Source organism: Anoplopoma fimbria, chromosome 15 (assembly GCF_027596085.1).
Source record: "Anoplopoma fimbria isolate UVic2021 breed Golden Eagle Sablefish chromosome 15, Afim_UVic_2022, whole genome shotgun sequence".
Lineage (NCBI taxonomy): Eukaryota > Metazoa > Chordata > Actinopteri > Perciformes > Anoplopomatidae > Anoplopoma > Anoplopoma fimbria.
The window spans coordinates 8,054,828-8,076,244 of record NC_072463.1 but is presented as its reverse complement, the minus strand read 5'-3'; the positions used below and the strand labels follow the sequence as shown (position 1 = coordinate 8,076,244).

Below are 21,417 nucleotides of genomic sequence, written 5' to 3'. Positions count from 1 at the left end.
GATTATTTCAATAATCGCTTAAGTCGATATCACCGGTTCATTCGGAGTGGAATCAACACGCTGTCGCAAGATTCAGCATCTTCTCCCCCCCCTCTTACTCGTCAATAAAAGCCCTCCGGACTATTCTACAGATCATTGCTCTCATCTCTCTCCCTCTCATCTTTCTTTTTTTTTTTTTTTCCTTCCTTTACTACCTCCTACTCCTGCAAACCCTCTGCTTTTATACGTTTCCCTCGTCCTCACTGGCTCGCTATATATCGCCTCTCCTTTTAAATATATATCTTCCTGTCTCAATCCGTTTACTCCCCCTCTCTCCTGCTTTCTCATGTGTGAGTGTGAGAGCAGCCTCGGGGTGCTTCTATATTTCCCGGGCAGTGCAGTAGTAGATTGGAACGGAGGCCTTTGTCACTTTTATTTACTGCCTCACTGACTCCACAACAGCGCGTGCGCCCGTTTGTCTGTGTGTGTGTGTGTGTGTGTGTGTGTGTGTGTGTGTGTGTGTGTGTGTGTGTGTGTGTGTGTGTGTGTGCGTGTGCGTGTGTGTGAGCACGAGTGAATGCGGAATGACTGCAGGTGTTTGAACTGCAATGAGGTGTGTCTGGTCGTATTGCCCCCTTATTTCTTTGGGCTCCTTTGAGCAGAACCGTGTTGGTATCGTTTGTTAGTCGAAAGTAGCTTTAATTCTTCATCGCAGCTGCTAAGCATGCTGGGAGTAGAACAAGTGGGTGTTGATTGGCGGGTACAGACTGAAACACAGGTTGTCTGAAATCCTTCAACCCTAACACAACTAGCCTGAACTACAGTTGGATGTGTGTGTGAGAGTGTGTGACAGCAGTGGATGATCTCCCTCGAGGACCTGCCTGTCTGGGAGAGACAGACAGAAGTATAAATGTATAGATTGAAAGCCCACAGGCATGGCCGTCTTTTCCCTGTGCTGCTGTTACCATGCTGACAGGCCAAATGCCAGGAAAGCAGTCTCAGATGCCATTCAGTCAATTTTTTCCTTATGTTTGTGTATGTTTGTGTTCGTGTACATGGATAAGCATGACGGCGGATTAGGATTATGGTGTGACCCATTTCTTTCTTAACAAAGTGTTGGGAACACAGTTTGGCAATCTGTTCCTAGTTTAATGAGTGTGCGTGTGCATTCAAATGCTTTAGAATGTACAGTATGTTTGATCTTGTCTTCTTGTATGTTTTGCAAGCATGAAGCACAAAGACGACCGATGCAGGTGGGAAGAAAAAATGGTTGCAATTTACTGAGCCTTTGAAAAGGTAAAAAAATGAAGACTTATATTTAGAGGCCCATGCTAATGCTAAATCGAATAATATGCATTCCTTTACATCATTGGAGAATACATATCTGAAGTTGGCTTCTGTAAAGAATTGTGAGCTAAATCGAGAATAAAAACCTAGTGACAAATTATCAGCAAACATGGCGCTGTAATGAGAAAAAAACAAGTTTGGTTGCTGCTTGAACACAGCAGGAAGAGCAGGTTTCCATTTCAACCAGGAAAAAGTTTAGCAGCTGCTGCGAGCCACCCAGATTGACTCATCTCATCACATGATCAAGTGAGTTAGTAGATGAATGTCTAAGTAACAACCACAGTTATTAGATATATGGCCATTGTTGTGTGAATATATGTATATACAAATAGGTTGACCTCACATTTATATAAGAAATGAAAGTGTAGGAAGTGTCAGAAACCATGTAGAACAAACGGTCTGCATCACAATGATGAGAAAAAAACGAAAGTTGAACATAAAACTTTAACTTCTTAATTAAGTTTAAAGTTTCCGCAAGCTGCTTAGTGAAATTAGTAAAAAAAAACAATGGATGTCTAGAAAGTTGGAAATCAATCTTAATATGGTGGGCTTTAAAAATGTCCCCCACTAATGAGATTCGTAGTTAATGAGCTAAAACGTGCATAACCACCGGTGAAGGTGTTTAAATTCTGCTTTGTGTAAAGGATAAGCTTGAACTCCATTACGGACCTATTTTTAAATCAGAGCGCTCATTCACTCGGCCATTTTAGGGTAAAATCAGGAAGGTTTCCTCTGACCTTGCAGCTTGGTCACACGGCGAGCACAAACTGAGGACAGATGCACGGTGAAATCCAGCTCTCCCTGAACTACTCCCTCGTCTCTCAATCGGTCCTCCCTTCTCTCTCCCCCTCCCTCCTTTCCTCACCCAATCGCTTCTTCTCAATAAATACTCTCCCAAATCAGGACAATCGTCTCTTATTCCCTGTATCCTCCCTCTCTTTGTACGCGCGTGTGTGACAGTGTACATTTGTGTGTGTGTGTGTGTGTGTGTGTGTGTGTATGCTTAAGTGTCGTGCCCACTGTACTCTGGCCAGCCAAGACTGTTGCTAGGCTACGACAGGAAGTGTCCTGCATAGTAAATGTGTCCAAAGGGGGGGGTCTGTGTAATTGACTTGGCAAGGGCATAGACATACACACAAACAAACAAAATACACACAAGCTACATACGCGTTTCTTACTCGCTCACACACAAAATATTCACACAGAGAAGCGTTGGATGCCACGATATCCACCAGCAGGTTGTATTAAGGCAGCGGAGAGCAGTTTGGTCTCGCCTCACTGAAGCTGCAAGCTGAGAAGGATGAAGAGACGCTTCCCTCTGCAGCCTGTGGGGCTCACAACCTCCCTCTTCCTCATCCTAAAACACACGCATATACATAGAATCCTTTGCGTACCAAGTACTATACTGGTGTTTTACTGTTGCTTGGCAGGTGTAATCGATCTTAATTATGTGTTGATGATAATTACTGGAATAGGCATACTTTGTGTCAGTCTGGCGGTGACGGTGACGGTGCACATGGAAGTCGACAGATGAGATGAGATAGCGCCGTCGTATTGGATCTGAAATCTGTTTCGCATCTCTAGATATCTTTGCAGTTTGGTTTTATATAGACAACATGAGTGGTTTTCATTACTCACAGCAGACAGCACCACAGTTGAGGAATTTGAACGTGCTGAAAAAGGGTCTTGGATGCGATTAGTGTGTAGTTACTTTTCAAAGCTCGGGTGCCTTTAAGATAAAGGACTCAAATTACGTGATGCTTCTTTTTATACAGTACACATAAGTATTTAAACAAGTCCTGAAATGATAATCTGATTTATAGAAAATGAATCAGGAGGAATTTAGCCAGTTTTTCAGCGACTAGTTGTACAAATGTTGGTGTTGATAGGGAGTTTGACAAAACAAGCAACTTTAAGATGTTATCTTAGGCTCTGGGAACTTGCAATGAGCATTTTACAGGATTTTTTTTGACATTTAAAAGGCAAAAATAATCACCAACTATTTTGAGAATGAATGAATCATCAAGTAAATCCCAAATATTCCAGCCTCTCGCTCGTTGAGATTTTCAGCTTTTCTCTGTCTTATGGGATAACCAGTTGAATATACTTTGGGTTTGGTTGTTAGTCGGACAAAAATAATCAATAATGAAAATAATTATTATTTTCAGCTCAAATCAGATGGTTTATGATCAGTTCTCACTTAAGAAATGAATCAATACTTGTATGACACAATCAAGGAAAATTTGACATTTGACATAATTGCATGAAATTGTAGGTGTTTGAGATATTGTGTTCACCTTCTGTTTCTCGGCCTTTAATCAACACGTCTCCCTCGCCATCGATCGTCACATGATGCTGGGACAGAGTAAACGGAAGCATTATTGCCCCTGAATTATTTAAAATCTTATCAGCAGATTTAAACATCACACACAATAAATGAAGATTGAGGGATTTATAGACTTTTACCTTTTTGTTTCTAGTGAAAGAGAATGCAATCCCAAACATGACATAGTATAAACAGGTACAGCAAATGAAGCTAAATTAATGTAAATAATCCTGGTTTATAAAAGCACATTCCTATTTCGTTGGGCTGAAGACCTACACTCCATTTCCATACAGGAGTTTAGAAACACTGACCTGCAGGGAGGATGCCAAGTAATGACTCCTCCATGATGCGGCCGCCCGAAGGCTGATTGGAGATCAGTTCGGTATCAGTTGGCTGTCTCCATCACAGCACGGCCATCCAAGCGGAACCAACATAGTCAATTTGGTCTGTTATCGCTCAAACACACCTGGCCTGTCAGCATCACAGCCGCGTGTGTGTGCATGTGTGTGTGCATGTGTGTGTGTGTGTGTGTGTGTGTGTGTGTGAGAGACAGATGTTTTGCTGTCATATTTGGTCAAAATACTTTTACAGGATTAAAGAGGGGAAAATGGTGGATTGGGAACGTGTGAGATAATTACTTAGGCCTCATTTGAAATGTCTCTGTGATGATTTAAGTTTAATTTAAGTATAATGACAGATGGGAAGTATTAGATTAAAGCATTTAAGTATTCATTATGTGTGTTAGTTTTACTTTTTTTTACCCTTTGTCAGTGCGTTGTCGTTTTTTTTTTCGCAGAAGGCGCGAGATGCATAAGCAGAAGCTAAGCTAAAGGGTTGCAGGGACTCCTCGGTTTGTGTCATATTTAATCGTCGACGCTCAAAACTGAACGCTGTTTCGTTGGCATTAGCGTTCAGCTCGGTCATGTTCATTCAGGACTCGCTTTTGTACAGGCTGCTGGTCCGGGTTGCTGAGGCATGAGAGAGGAGGAGACAGAGAATACAAGGGACGGGGAAAAAGTAGGCGAGATATCTAGAGGGAGGAGGGCAGAAATAATGAGAGGCATAAAGAGGAGATTGTGAGAAGTTAAGAGGGTTAGATAATGAGAGAGAGAGAGAAAATCGGAGGGATAAAAGAGTGAGGCAGGGAAAGAGAGAGAGAGGGAGAGAGTGAGAGAGAGGGAGAATTCAGATCTAGGTCAGAGAGGCATAGCAGTTAACAAACGAATGGAGGGAGGGATGAACAGGCCTGTGAGGCTCGAAATCTCCTCAGTCTGAATGAAACGGATCACCGAGAGAGTGGGACATTCTTAGGAGAAAGAAGGACATGAAGGAAGCTGAAAATAAACAATTCTAATGCTGTTGTTTTTTTTAATTATTTGTCATTCTCAAGGCTTCATCAAATATTTGTTTTCATTTTTGACTAATGGCATTTTAAGAAATGCACCTATTTGCTTTCTTGTTGAGCATTTGATGAGAAGATTGATTTCACTCTCGCGTCCGTGCATTAACTGTAGAGACTGAGTCGGGAGGCAATTAGCTTAGCTTAGCATAGCGTAAAACTGAAAGCATGGGGGAACAGATAGCTAGCTACGTTGGGTTTGTCCAAAGGTATAAAAAAAATCTGGCTTCCAAAACCTCCACCAATTAAAAATGCTGTCAGTTATTTTATTTCTTTCAACTGTACACAAACAGGAACGACAGGAAACACAAGTTGTGGTTTTACCTGTAGTTACACGCTACTATGTTTCTTCATGGAGTCTTGTTGTCACCATGAGATTCTTAAGCAACCACAGAAATGCTGTTTTTTTATTTTTTATTATTTGTCATTCTCAAGGCTTCATCAAATATTTGTTTTCATTTTTGACTAATGGAATTTTAAGAAATGCACCTATTTGCTTTCTTGTTGAGCATTTGATGAGAAGATTGATTTCACTCTCGCGTCCGTGCATTAACTGTAGAGACTGAGTCAGGAGGCAATTAGCTTAGCTTAGCATAGCGTAAAACTGAAAGCATGGGGGAACAGATAGCTAGCTACGTTGGGTTTGTCCAAAGGTATAAAAAAATCTGGCTTCCAAAACCTCCACCAATTAAAAATGCTGTCAGTTATTTTATTTCTTTCAACTGTACACAAACAGGAACGACAGGAAACACAAGTTGTGGTTTTACCTGTAGTTACACGCTACTATGTTTCTTCATGGAGTCTTGTTGTCACCATGAGATTCTTAAGCAACCACAGAAAACACAGAAGAGTTGGTCAGATGGGTAAACTGTTATTTGTGTTTATTGTCGAGCTTCTGAGCTGATAGGCATATTTAAAAAATGTAAAGCCAGGCTAGCTGTTCCCCCATGCTTCAAGTCTTTACGCTAAAGTAAATTAAAGTAAACTAAGCTAATCTAGGCTAACCGCCTCCTGGCTCATCTCCAAGCACACCAACGTGAGTGGTATTGTTCTTCGAATCAATAAAATCTTTGCAAGAAAGCAAATTATTACTCGCCAAAGCTATTACTTTAATCTGTCAATCATTTCGTCAATCACTGAATGGATAACTTGGTCTAGAATGTTGGACAACATTGTAAAATCCCTCTCACAAGATCACAGGGCTTAAGTTAACGTCTTTAAAATGCTTGTTTTGTGCGACAAACTGTCCAAACCCCAAATTCATTCAATTTGCAAAGATATGAAACAGGGCAAAAAACAAAAATCCTCACATTACAGATGCTGGAATTTGTGAGTATTTGGCATTTTAGCTTGATAAATGACTGTTGCTGAGACAATTAACTGACTGATTGGTTTCAGCACTAATCATTTTATCATTTGTCGTCCTCTCTTGTTTTTCGTATCATTGACATTTATCTTCAAGACTTGTTTTGGTATCTTCGTTACACACATTATCCTTTAAACTGCTTACATTCATATAATCCAAAGACCCGCCCCCATCCCTTCCTTTGATTTTGCAAATAAATGAACGGGGCGAGGACAGAGAAAGAGCGAAAGATGAACAGACAGCGCTAATTCCTTTCTGTTGCTCCTTTCGCACTCGGCCATTTAATAAAGCTGGGTGGCATTACTCGCCGCTCTAGGAAGGAAGGAGAGATGGAGGAAGGGAGGTTGTCATGTGTCTGAGAGTAATGAATCTTTATCCAGCTCTGATGATGTTCACGTCCAAAATCTATTGGACATATTCACTCTCTCGCTGTCTCCGTCATTTTCTAACTCCTTCAGTCTTTTTTTCTCCACTCCTCTTCATGTCTCTGTGTGCACATGTGGGTGTCTCAGCAAGTAGTGGAGAAAAAGAGAGACCTTTTTTGAATTTCTGTCTGTAAGTTTCTGATTTGTAAGTGGCTGTAATTCCTTTGTTGGTCTCCAACAAAGCCGGTCCTTGTGCTCGTGGAATTGGGGCAGTCTGATCCTAATGAGAAATCCCTCTTCAATCTTTCCAGCTCTTTTACTCTCACAGAAGCTGGACTCTCTATGTGTGTGTGCGTGTGTGTGTGTGTGTGTGTGTGTGTGTGTGTGTGTGTGTGTGAGTGAGTGTGTAAGTGAGTGTGTAAGTGAGTGTGTGAGAAAGAAAGAGAGACTGATCACAGTGTTCAACCATACAGTGGTGCTTAGTTTGCATTGTGCATTGCCGGATTGTGACTCAATGAATTATCATATTAAATCCCTAACTTTCATTTAGCAATAAATCAGCAAGTTTTAAAGTTTTTTTTCTTTTTATTGAAGAGGGGCTGTATAATGAGAAATTTAATTCATGGCCCATTCAGGGACCTCAGCTGATGTTAACATATTGCCAGTCATCCTGTGGGAACCCACCAAATGTACAAACTCTACAAATAAGAGTTTTCTTCTTATTTGCTGCACTGAGAACATAATTGTTTCTTCAAATTAAAACAAATTGTGGTGACTTTTCAATGCACGTAAAGCAGTTTTATTGCAAAATGATAAGTGAATATACCTGTAATATTGTTTTTTTTCTTGTTCTTTACTTTGGAGTTTGATCCCTCAGTCTAAACACCAGCGGACTTAATAAGCCAAAACATCTCTTTTTGTCCCTAATAGAGATGTGAATAAAATCATTATATTGACCGCGAAACAATTTTGCTTCTTTATAAAACTAGAGTGTAAAGAAACAAGAAAACTATTGAGCTGCCTATATTATTTTGCAGTTAAAACTCTCAAACTATTCATCAAGTAAAGTGAGTTTTGGTGAGCCTGTGGGTACAATTGATCTGTTAAAATGACAATGACTATAGATTGTGAAGCAGAATGACTAATGACCAGTGGCAGGGTGCTACTGTAAAATTACACCTGTAAAGAAGTTACAAAAACAAGCAAACCGTCAACTTTTTCACCATAATATACAGTACTACTGCTCTTATTCTAGCATTCCGAGCCTCTGTTTTGGCTGTAGGCCTCACTATCAGAATGGCCCTTTGATTAAAAGCCCTCAGGAGGCGTTTTAGAGCCAGACCCTTAATGCCATCTGGTTTATACTGTAACAGTTCCACCAAGAAAACAGTCCTGCTCTTGTTGTGTGTGTGTGTGTGTGTGTGTGTGTGTGTGTGTGTGTGTGTGTGTGTGTGTGTGTGTGTGTGTGTGTGTGTGTGTGTGTGTGTGTGTGTGTGTGTGTGTGTGTGTGTGTGTGTGTGTGTGTGTGTGTGTGTGTGTGTGTGTGTGTGTGTGTGTATTCTTGACTATGTGTGGATGTATTTGTTTGTTTGGGCCACTGCTGCTAAGCCGTTCTGCTCAGACTGTAACATGCTAATCAGTCGATTCCAGACAGGTGGAAGTAATAGCCGTCAGTGGTTTGGGCGTCTCTAGCCCTGTTAGCTTCATTAGCTAATCACAGGCACAGATGCTCTGTTGCAAACGAACCACTTGGGTCTTCCATTGGCCCCTCAGCTTCCAATCACCCGGCTCCTCGTCTTCCAGCTCCCCCAGGCATCTGCCTAGCCTCGATTATTACACAACACAGCCAAGTCTGTAGGTTGGTATCTGTCTTTGTTTCTCCATCGTGGGCTATTTGTGAGACACTGTCAGCAGTGTTTTGGACTACAATCTCCCATTTGTACTGTTACATTGGATTGGACTGATGTTGCCACCGCATGTCAAATCACAGTGACATATCGGGGTATCATGTTGACCAAGCAGTCTGACGCAACTGCTGTCACGGCCTTGAATCTGGTCAGGGGTCACCAGATTTCTGTTTCGAGAAAATACTTGGTTTGAAATCGAGGGGCTTTAGCTGCAACAGAAACATTAATAACTGTTGTAGTTGTTGTCTGTTGTTAGTATTTGTATTTAATAGCAGTTAACCATCCGTTTTGGTTGTTATCTGACACTTTTTGCACTGTTTACATTTTGGATTGAGAAAATTATGTTTAAGTAATCTTAGAAAAGTCAAGGTCGCATATTGTAATATTGCTTATTAGACTGGATCACCGTTGTTGAGTCATGTTTACTATGGTTTTTTTTATGCAGTATTTAACTGATATTTGCACTGATGTACTCCAATTTCCTCCTTTTCTTTACAGAAAACTATAGACTGTTAAATATCTCGTCTTTCTTCTTCCTTGACTCTCTCTTCGCTCTTTTCATTTTTGTCTCCCTGTGATTCTGACCGTCCGTTTCCTCTCCTCCTTTCCCCAGGGTCGCCATGTCAAGACAGGGCAGCTGGCAGCCATCAAGGTCATGGATGTCACGGGGGTAAGACACACAAACACACACCTACACTTGTGTGCTGACTGCACGAGCACACACACACACACACACACACACACACACACACACACACACACACACACACACACACACACACACACACACACACACACCACGTACCCACGCAGGGCCAATCATCTCAAGTGATTATACCACCGCTGTCGACCGTGTCATCTAATTATGAGCTATGAGTCAGTCATTGTGTGTGTGTGTGTGTGTGTGTGTGATGTGGCAGAGAGGAAACGAGGACAGGCCTATTGCCATGGTAATATTAGCTGGAGGTATTAGGACAGCAGTGTAGTCTCAGGCGTGTCTGTAAAGAAGGAGAGAATCTCTGTTCTCGTTCTATTTAGAGATCCTCTCACTCTACGCCTCGCTGTCAGCACTGCAGGAATGAAGCAGCAAAGGAACTGATGAATGAACAGAAACATGAATGACTGAATAAGGAAATGAACATATGCAGGTGTATGAAGATGAAGGATCTAATTAGTGTGAGAAAGAAAGTATGAATAATAAACAAATACCGTATTTTCCGCACTATAAGGCGCACTTAAAAGCCTTTAATTTTCTCAAAAAACGACAGTGCGCCTTATAATCCGGAGCGCTTTATATATGGATTAATTCTGGTTGTGCTTACTGACCTCGAAGCGGTTTTGTGTGGTACACGGCGCTCTGTCAAAATGTTTTAGTACGACTTTGGTAAACTACAAAGCCGCACCGCAGCAGCATTACGGCTACCGTAGTCAGGAGCGTCGCGGAGTAATACATACTGTGCTTCACCATAATATTACAGTGTGTGTGTATAAGGACCCCAAAATGGCACCTGTCAAGAGACACGCTTACGACGCGGACTTCAAACTCAAGGCTATCAGTCACGCAGGAGAACATGGGAATAGAGCAGCTGCGAGAGAATTCAACGTTAATGAATCAATGGTACGGAAGTGGAGGAAGTTTGACTGACTGACTGTTTTGTTTCGCTTAATGCGCCTTATATATGAAAAAAGATCGAAAATAGACCATTCATTGACAGTGCGCCTTATAATCCAGTGCGCCCTATAGTGCGGAAAATACGGTAAATGGAACTGTGTATGAATGGTTGAGCATGAATAAACCTGTAAAAAACAAACGACTGTATTAATTGATGATTGACAATGAAATGAAGGGCAAACACAAAATCAGCTTACTAGAATTACTAGTAAGTAACCAACTGCCACCACAACAACTTGTTTCAAACAACTGCTTTTGGCTCCATGGCAGTAAACCCCCCCCTAAAAACGAAAGTAATTAAAAAGTAATGCTATTTGTGGATAATTTAGGGAACCCAGATGTCTGCTCTGCAACAACAGTTTGTTTTTTTAAGAATTTAAATGGATTCCAAAATGCAAATCCATCAACAACTCCATTTCTTTTTGCTCCATCACCATCCTATTGATATGTTTGACGGGTCACAAATAGAGGTCGCGGTTTAATGCCTGTGGATATCTCTTTTCTCCTGTGTGTGCCAGGATGAGGAAGAGGAGATTAAAGCAGAGATTAACATGCTGAAGAAGTACAGTCACCATCGGAACATCGCCACCTACTACGGAGCCTTCATCAAGAAAAACCCCCCTGGCATAGATGACCAGCTATGGGTACGCCATTATCTTTGTTTGTTTGTGCATGTTTTTTTTCCAGCATCTTTGCAACTCAATGCGTTTTTGTGTTCGTGTGGAAGTGTAGATGTCTGTAGCCTCGAAGAGAACCACAGAGCAGAAAGATGGGACTTTCCATTTTTCACTGTTACATTTATGTGAAAGAACTGAGTGTGTAGTTAGTTCACGCACGCAGTGACTGCAGATTTGTGTGCATTGGAAAATGTATATATACTTAACGTGTGTGTGTGAAAGTTATAAAGTATATGATTTATTGTGTGGCTGGCTGGCTGCTGCAATAAATCATGTGTTAACGGGATCTAAGGGAGCTCTCTCTTCTCTGATCCTGGAGCATTCATCACACAACAATTGGAGGACACATAGACACACATATGCATATACTCAGAGCGGCCAGATCTACTGCCTGCATAATTCCTCCCGACTCAACAGCTGCCTGTTTTACATACGTGTGTGTGTGTGTGTGTGTGTGTGTGTGTGTGTGTGTGTGTGTGTGTGTGTGTGTGTGTGTGTGTGTGTGTGTGTGTGTGTGTGTGTGTGTGTGTGTGTGTGTGTGTGTGTGTGTGTGTGTGTGTGTGTGTGTGTGTGCAAATAGGTGCACGAGCTGTATGTCTGTTCGCTTTGACATGTGTCCCCTTATGTTTATGCATATAAGAGTGTGTTACTTTTGTCCTTGCGTGTCTGAGTACACATGCACGGGCTGGATGAGAGGGTCGGCCATTACTCACCAACTTCCTGTTATCCAGAGTGATGATGAGAGGAGCTTGAAGCAGGGCCAGAACTGACCAGCCGAAATTTTGCCTGCAAATCTCCTCCAATGTTAAAAGAGAGGAGAGGAGAGGAGAGGAGAGGATGAAGGCATGAGGCAGATCAGGATGGAGAGAGGAAAGAGGGTTGGACAGAATGGACACATTGTGTTTGGGTCGAGAGATTCAAGACTTCATTTATTCATGTGATCTCATGACCCGGTTGAGTCAGTTTATGCAGTAGTTTGTGCGGTCGCTGTGGGGCGTGTGACAAAGAAAGAGTCTGTAACATGGCTGTCTTCACGTGTTTTGCTCTCTGTATATTAGTGATGCCATTACAGTAATGTGATTATGGGTTCTGCTTATATTCCTCATAATGTGCATCATGTTGAAAGAAAGAAAGCACTTTTTAATTCTGTGCACATGTGTTAGGAGTGGCCTATAAATATATGAATATATCATAAGGGATATATATGTATATATAAGAGACTGTTAGCGTGACTTTTGGTAATTAAGAGCCTGACCGACACTGGATTTTTGAGCCTGGTAACAATATCAGTATTTGGGAATATTAAAAATCCAACAACAATATATCTGACAGATTTTTTTTTTCATAAAAATATCTCAATTAATATTACAGTTGAACAATAAAGTTTCATATTATTAAATGCAATGATTTAAGTGATTTTCCACAGGTATTGACAGACATTCTTCACATTTCTTTACTAATTTTCTGATGTTTTGTATACCAAACGATGAATAAACTACCCAAGAAAAAATTGTTAGATTAATCATTAATTCAGCTCTGCTTTTTGAAGATGACAGTGATGGTAGATGTAACAACTATTACATTTTAATTTTTATTATATTTATTCAAATTTAAACAATAAAAACAAAAAAAAAAATAGCAAACTTTAATAATGAAAAAATAAAGCCAAATGAACACAAAATGCTGAAAACAAAACATTGTCTCTAGTATGACTAGGCACAAGGCAAAAAAAGAGAAATGTATCTGGAAAAGATTAATAAACAAGTGAGATTATTTGACTAGCTCGCTGGTTATCTCCATAAATTGCTTTATGGGAGTTAATGGCTTGTTTGGAACAGATCCCAGGACAGATTACTCTCTTCTGCAGAACAGTCAATAATCAACCTTGTATGCGTTTAGCTGGTGATGGAATTCTGTGGAGCCGGATCGGTGACAGACTTGATCAAGAACACCAAGGGCAACTCTCTGAAAGAGGAGTGGACCGCTTACATCTGCCGAGAGATTCTCAGGGTAAGTGACCATGTTGCTGAGTCATTGTTTCAATCCCACACCCGTCCTCCATGAGTGAGCAATTCGTGTATGTGATGCTGAAGAAACTGAGGGAGAACCTTGATGATGTTTATTTCCTTCTAAATGCAGGAATCAGACCGTGGGAGCTGAGAGTTGATTTATAATTTGCTCTTCACATAAAAGCTTTTAGTTCATTATGCCAAGCATTCAAGAATGATTGGACATGATTTATAGCAAATAACATTCTCAATGGGAAGACACTGTGGCAAAATTGAGAAGTATCCCAAATGGTAATTTATCCCAGGATTATCCCAAATGTACATTATATTTATTTACATCAAGCATCACCCAAATGGCCGGAGCAAACTTTCTAATTCTACAGCTGAAAAGTACACCAGAAAATATTTCTGAAAACATTTGAGGCAAGAAAAGGGCAAATCGTGTGAGAGAATCTTAATTCATATTTGATCAGTTTTCACAAGCAGTTGCTTTAGAGACTCCTTGGCTCTGATTGCATGTCTTTTTTGGGGTTTGGTGGAATCTTGCAAATGCTGTTAGTAGCACTAAAAAGAGTGAATAATATAAATGTTCTCTTCATAGTATTGCCAGTTCATCAGTATTTTAGAATTGATCGATTCTTTCATAGCGATCACCAGTTGTTTGTGTTCCATGGTAAAGCACTGCATTGAAAATCATACTCATTCCCCCACATCTTATCTCTACTATCTGCTATTGTGTGTTTTCCTTGCTGAGGGCTAAAGCCTCAAACAGAGTCAGTTATACGCAGTGCTGCTCTGAGCTGAAGCAACAATGATTTCCTTTCATCCACTTTTATTTCTTTTTTCATCCCTCATCTCGCATCCTATTTCGTGCTCTCTGTTTCCTCTCTTCCTGTTGTGATTTGGTCTTGTTTCTTGCTGTGTGCCTCTCTGTCCACTCACATTTGTCTCTGTGACTTCTTTCCCTTAGTCTGTCTTTTACTCTTTATTTAGCTTGTCCTTTTCTATCCTTTTCCTGTCTCCTCTTTTTTTCCTTTTAGCTTTTTTACCCTGCCAATTGTCTCTTATTTCTCTGTTTATTAATTGTTATTTCAGTCACTTTACAACCAATACAAGAGTCTTCACTAACATGAGAATTGTTAAACACACATCCATGTATTTGCTTGGATTTAATTCACCAAAGATCCTGTATATGTGCTAATTAATTCTATTTGATCAAAACATGTAAATCACAATGTTAATTAAGTTTATTCTGTCTGTACGTTGTATAGTTTGTTTGTCGAGTTTCCTGACAAACAATAAAACATTTACAGACAGGGTTTGATAGAAATGATGAACTTCAGGTGGTGCATGTTGCTCCAAAATCAATGTAAAAAATACTGCGTTTACTACTTCTAAGGCAACTAAAACAAGTAATTAGACTAACAAACAGCATTTGTCTCTGTAAGGACAAGTTTTTTTTCACATGGAGGTCAGAGTTCAAGGTCAGCTACATAGTAGCAAATGGAGCTGCTAGGCCGGCTGAAGGGCATTTCCTTCCTTTTGTAAATATGCTCTTTACATATTTATGGTAATAATAATCATGACTGGGCGTTCCTCCACCGTGTGTCTCTGTCGCTGTCTGCAGGGTCTGACTCATCTCCATCAGCACAAGGTCATCCACAGAGACATCAAGGGACAGAACGTCCTGCTGACTGAGAACGCAGAGGTCAAACTAGGTCAGTCTGTCATCTTACCCCACTTGACAAAAACGGCTTTAGGATTTGTGAGGGCAGGAGGATGTATAGCGTTTCAGATGGATCGGACGTGTGTACAAATGTGTGTGTGTGTGTGTGAGGCTTTTCTTTCTTCTTTTATGCTGAATACCGGCCTACTCATCTCTCTGTAGCTCTGCCACTGTTCATGGGGCGGACTGCTGAAGAAGGGACTCTCTCTCTTTCCCCCTAAAGCCCGTTGGGGAGGGGATTATAAAGTGTGTGTGTGTGTGTATGTGTGTGTGTGTGTGTGTGTGTGTGTGTGTGTGTGTGTGTGTGTGTGTGTGTGTGTGTGTGTGTGCGTGTGTGTTTGCAAATTGGGCAAGCTATTGCAGGTTGGCTAATTCGTTCCTGTTTACAGTCCATTATGGAATTTAGTAAAGCCCCTTTGGTGTCGGCCCACACACACACACACACACACACAACACACAGAGTGAAAAACAAAGATTTGAGTAAACTGCCTATAAACTGACTTTATCCTGAAGTGTTGTGGTTTTTCTGTTTATTTGCTATGTAGTGGACTTTGGTGTGTCGGCCCAGTTGGACAGAACAGTGGGGAGGAGGAACACGTTTATTGGGACGCCATATTGGATGGCACCCGAGGTTATCGCCTGCGACGAGAACCCTGAAGCCACATACGACTTTAAGGTACTTCAACAACAGCCTGTGCTCTGAAGGTGTATATCTCTGGTGCTTTTATTTGATCACCCTAAGTATTCATGCACTGTGTCTTCTCTGTCATTACAGAGTGATTTATGGTCACTGGGGATCACAGCAATAGAGATGGCTGAAGGAGCGCCACGTATGTACCGCTGCAATAACACACACCTCTGCTACACATCATCCCTTAGTGCCACTTCAGTAGATCACTATAATCAAGAGTCATTTTTTTCTGTCTGTGCCAAGAAGCAGATATGAAATTGGTTCTCCAATTGCTTTCTCAGTTTTTTTCTGTTCATTATCATATTCCAAAATGTTGCACACAGTCGTTGTGATTATCATCATTCTGGGTTTGTAAAAAATCTATTTCTGGTAAAAATCTGACTGAGCTAAATTCAATCTTTGACTGTAATCTTCTAATCTAACTAGATGAGAATATTTTAATGTGTGTACTTCACAAGTTGGACATGATACATGGGTGTAAATCCCAAATAATCACAGTAATTAGGATGCGAGACAATAGCTGGAAACTGTCAGTAACATAACACACATAGAAGGAACTATAAGCTGTAAAAAAAAAAAGAATCTGAAATATTTAAAACGTCTTTTATTCTGGTTAGTCTTTTGAGCTGAATGCTAGTTAACCACTGGCTTGGTTTGCCAATATGAAGTTTGAATATTAAAAACTCTAATAACCGAATGTTATAGCAGTACATGCACAAGTGCCTATTTGTGAGATGGATAAGGCTTTCTTCAAGAAGACAAGAGTGTGCGTGTGTTTTTGTGTGTAAAACTAATAGATTGTTATCAGTATTGACAGCACGTATTGATCAAATGAGAGCTAACTCCAGCTGGCTTTGACTATTTGCCATGATAATGTTCAGCACAATTAGCGAGATACATTCCTCCCCCCCTAACTCACCCGTGTTTGCTACCCGATATCTGAATCTTTAGCGCTGTGTGACATGCACCCAATGAGAGCCCTCTTCCTCATCCCGCGCAATCCTGCCCCCAGACTCAAGTCCAAGAAGTGGTGAGTGTGAACGTTCCAGCACCATCAAAAGCAGGATAACCACTTCAGACATACACTCGATTACAGCAGGTTTTTCATTTACTTCACGGTGTGTGTGTGTGTGTGTGTGTGTGTGTGTGTGTGTGTGTGTGTGTGTGCGTGTGCGTGTGTGTGGTTTTCAGGTCCAAGAAGTTCCAGTCGTTTATAGAGAGCTGTCTGGTGAAGAGCCACAGCCAGAGACCCAGCACAGAGCAGCTCCTCAAACACCCGTTCATCAGGGACCTGCCCAACGAGAGGCAGATCCGCATCCAGCTGAAGGACCACATCGACCGCACCAAGAAGAAGAGAGGGGAGAGGGGTGAGGAAGTAACATGTGATGCAGACATGCTCATATGGATTCAATCGCAAATGTACAAATGTAGATTTAGGTGGAGGTGGAGATGGAGGTGGAGCGGCTGATTGATTAAGAAGTCGCTCTTTGTAGACGCTTGCAGCTTGCAGGAGTTGGCTGGCATTAAAAGGAGAGTTTCCTCTGTGTAAACAGTAATGACGTCACTGTATGTCACAAAATTGTATCATATAATAGCTCATACTCAAAATGGTTCTATGGACTACGTAATACTTTCGTAAAAAATACTGTCAGCCCTAAATGATATGACAAATACACGTTTTCTGTGACTGTTTCACAATAAAAGCACACCACAGTTAGCCAGTTGAGTGCTTATAATGTGAAGAAGCAGCCGTAAGAATTTGTATTATACATTAACAATACCTCAATACATACTCTGATACGGCTGCAGGTGCATGAACATTGATGCATTTATCATTGAGATGAAATTAAACGGTAATGCTGGATTACAGACATTTAGGTCCTGGCCATTACTCAATACGATTTATGGAATCATATAAAAATGAAATCATATATGGAGATATCGTGATACACAATTGCGTCTTCTAATCTGATAATAGCAACTACATTCTATGTCAAATTTCTCAGGAACTCTGATCAAACTTAGTTAAATCAAACTATTGTCTTACCCTTATATCTGGCTGCGCACACAGACGCAAATTCTCTCACACTCATGTACCATCACAGAGAGGCAGGAAATAAAAGTGACAGATTTCCATTCCATTCCTACACAACGCACAAACACACACACACACACACACAGTTTGAGTGATAGACTGACACACTGCACCAGTAAGAAACCACATTAACCGCTTCGAGAAACAACATACTGCAGGGCGGATGTCGTGATGATCTATAGAAATGTCTTCTCATTGTACAGACTCCAGCTGTCACTTTGTCATATTCGGAGGACAGGTCTGTGTGGATGTGTCTCAGGAAGAGCCGTCGTTCCTCTGCAAAGCGTTATGCTTTAAGCCCCGTTTTATAGAAAGAGCTCCGAGCAAATGTTCTCCACCTCGATACACACAGTGAAATTACAATTTATCCTCGTATTCAAAGCGGCTAACAGAGAGTGCCTTGAAGGAGTGAGGATCAGGGAATGTAAGGATCTTATGCTGCTCAGCAGTGAACAAAGGTAGTTCAAGTGAAAAATGAAAAACATTGGAGTGGAATGGCTTTGCTCGCTGCTGGTTATTACCTTACTCACTCTTCTATGTTTTTTTGTCTTTTTACAATTTCTTCGTTCTTTCTCCTCTCTCTCCATTAGATGAGACAGAGTATGAGTACAGCGGCAGTGAAGAGGAGGATGAAGAAAGAGACATGGGTGAACCAAGGTCAGTGTCCTCACAAATATAAACATAAACTTTTGTTTTTCCCCCAAAATGCATTCGACACGTCTTCGCTAACTCAAAACCGTCCTGTCTTCTACCTACCATTCACAGCTCCATCATCAACGTCCCCGGAGAGTCGACCCTGAGGCGGGACTTCCTGCGCCTGCAGCTGGCCAATAAGGAGCGATCGGAAGCGCAGCGGCGGCAGCAGCTGGAGCAACAGCAGAACGAGGAGCACAAGCGCCTGCTGTTGGCGGAGAGACAGAAACGCATCGAGGAGCAGAAGGAGCAGAGGAGGCGGCTGGAGGAGGTAAGCAGGAGGAGGCTTTGACTGTGACCTACGACCTTGGGGAATGCCTTTATCTAGAGCAGCTTGTATGAAAAACACATTCGTTTTTTAACATGGCCCAAATGTACAGTCAAACACTCTCCATCCTCTTGTCCTTTAAACACTTTAAAGACTATTTGGAAAACATAATGTGTCCAATTCTGGCAGTTCGAATTTACAAAAACATTTCATTCACCATTTGTTAGAGGCTGCAGCAAAAACGGAGAGCGCTACAGAGACAGACACACACACACACACACACCCACACAGCCTTTCCCCAGTGTCCCTCTCTTAGTTCCAGAGAGCGGGCTTATAGAAGAAAATCCTTAGCCCATAATCTGTGCGCTCTCGCTGGGTTCCCACAAGGTTTGTCTCCCAGCGCACGGCTAAGCACCGTGACTCGACTCAACTAACATGACCCCTCCACTCAGGGCCAAGTGTGTGTCTATGACTCTGCGTGTGAGCAAATACATGTGTGTTTGTGCACCTGTGAATGCATATGTGTGTATACTTGTATCCTGTGTGAATGTCTGAAGAAAGATTATCAAATGAGTTCACGTATCAAAGATTCAGCATGTGTGTGTGTGTGTGTTTGTGTAAATCTCTGCTGAGACATGATTTCTTAATTTTTGTGAAAACCTTGTGTCGTGATCCTGAATCTTCTAGTGCTTTCTTGTTTCCTCCGGACAGCAGCAGCAGCGAGAGCGAGACCTGAGGAAGCAGCATGAGAGGGAACAGAGGAGGCGCTACGAGGAAATGGAGCAGCTCCGTAGAGAGGAGGAGAGGAGGCATGCAGAGAGAGAACAGGTTTATACACTTACTGTGATATTATATTAAAAACACACACTGCATGAAGACAAACAGTATGGTTCCGCGGGAAAATGTGCGACATGATGACAACTCGAGTCCAGAATCCCTCATTTGCCCTAAAAACTTTCTGTTTCTTTTCATGGCAACATCTTCCTCTGTCTTCCTGAGTCACTCTGATTTCACTTGTCTCCTTAAATTACCTCAGTGGCGTATTTTCCTTGATGTTTTTTTTGAAGGATTTCAGTTTTAGACACACAGAACTCTGCCATTTAAAAACTGATGACACAGTTGCGCTTCGCTTTGTTTTTCTGTGTTAATGGTTCCGTCCCTATTTGTTGTTAGGTCACTTTCTTCTTCTAAGCTCCTGGATCTTACCGGCAAAAACACTACTTTCTTCTCGCTCTCGTAATCAAATTTTATTGCAACATCTTAAAGTGGCAATAGACAACTTTTCAACTCACAGTGTGAAGTCACTCCGTTACCACATCTGACCCAAACTTTATCCAAATTGATGCGTCATGGCATCGCCAAAATGCATGAGCCTATGACGTCATGAGGTGACTTTGAGCAACTCTTTGGGGTTAGTGCCAGTTTGTTATGTTTTCCACAGTTCCGTTGCGATTTCCGCCACAGGGGATTATAACTTCAAAGAATTTACTGTGATATAGCTACCGATGGCTACCGGGGAAAACAAAACGGGCTAGCTTCTTCATGTTGTGGTTGCGCATGGCTGACGCACCTCCTTTGTGCTATAAATAGAGCCTTTTTTTCCCCCTGGGAGATCATACTAGGTGGCATACAGAATTGCATAGTAAAGACTTCATAATGATAAGTTAATGCAAAATACTTGTCTATTGCCACTTTTGAAGTATTGAGGGAATAGCACATAAAAATAGATGCTTTCAGTATTTTTTATGTAATTTATCAGAGGTTGAGTCCTTTTTTCAAAGTCAAGGCAATACTGTCAAACTGTAAATTATTAGCCTCAGAGATTTAAATGTTATAGGATTTGTCATGGGCTCTGTATGTTTCTCAAGCTGGTACCCCTTACTTCTTTTTGGATCCTCTTTCTACTTTTTATTCTGCTATTGCATGTATTTTGATTGTACTGTATTCTCCCCAGTAGTGTACATCTTTTTCTGCTCTCTTTCACTCGTCCTCTCTTTGAACTTACTGCTGTTCAGATGTGTATTTTATGTCTATCACGGTCCCACTTTATCGCTCTGTCGCTCTCCTCCCACGCTTTTCAAGTATTGTGGAAAAATACATTCTCCGTTTCTTTGTCATATTTCCTTTGTAACGCATTACAATTGTTCGACAACACGGTCTCCTTAGCTTCATCTGGCTTCTGACTCTCATCTCCCCCTCCTCATTTCCAGCTACCACAGGAGATTATCTTCTCTGTATCACTTTTTTTTTTTTTTTTTTTTATCTCGATCTTTCTCTCTCTGTTGGTGTTTGGATGTTCAGATCTCCTGATGTTTTTCTCTCTCGGTCTATTTCTGTTTCCTTGTGCCGACACGCTGCTCAGGAGTATATCCGTAGACAGCTGGAAGAGGAACAGAGGCAGTTAGAGATTCTTCAGCAGCAGCTACTACAAGAACAGGCGTTACTGATGGTAACCGTAGCCCTCCCCATGTGCCACTTCCGCCCCCCCATCTGTGCTGTGTGGCCCCCCTATCCCCACTGCATGCTCCCAATTGTACGGAGGCACTGACTGTGAGGGAATCCACAGTCTGAGTCACTCAACCGGTTAGCTACACATTTTAGGAAAAAGCATGGAACTGAAGCAATCGACTGCTTATCTCTAATGCTTGTGTTGAATTTATTCAGATCACTGATTGCATGAACCGTACACATTTGGTTGGCTGGATCTCAAAAGACTCCCCAGAGGGTGCGGCAAAAACGGTTTTGTCAACCGCAATCATGTTGGCCCACACAAAGTGAGAACATCTAAGAGAAAATAGGACGGTACTGTTTTTTCTCAGAGGGATTCTCTCAGTGCCCCGGTCTTATTTGGGGCTCCAGTTTTGTGTTTTATTACTGCAAGCAATCCACAATATGTC

The 21,417-nt window shown here is 41.5% G+C and overlaps 1 protein-coding gene across 1 annotated transcript in view; it reads left to right on the top strand.

Annotated features, from left to right (window-relative positions):
* tnika (TRAF2 and NCK interacting kinase a) overlaps positions 1-21,417 on the top strand; it is a 60,593-nt gene that overhangs the window by 20,889 nt on the left and 18,287 nt on the right. Inside the window, 11 exon segments of the mRNA XM_054614312.1 lie at positions 9,303-9,359; positions 10,880-11,005; positions 12,938-13,048; positions 14,675-14,765; positions 15,319-15,449; positions 15,549-15,603; positions 16,416-16,494; positions 16,656-16,831; positions 18,150-18,216; positions 18,325-18,523; positions 19,232-19,348. Of these exon segments, the coding sequence (XP_054470287.1) occupies positions 9,303-9,359; positions 10,880-11,005; positions 12,938-13,048; positions 14,675-14,765; positions 15,319-15,449; positions 15,549-15,603; positions 16,416-16,494; positions 16,656-16,831; positions 18,150-18,216; positions 18,325-18,523; positions 19,232-19,348 (1,209 nt within the window).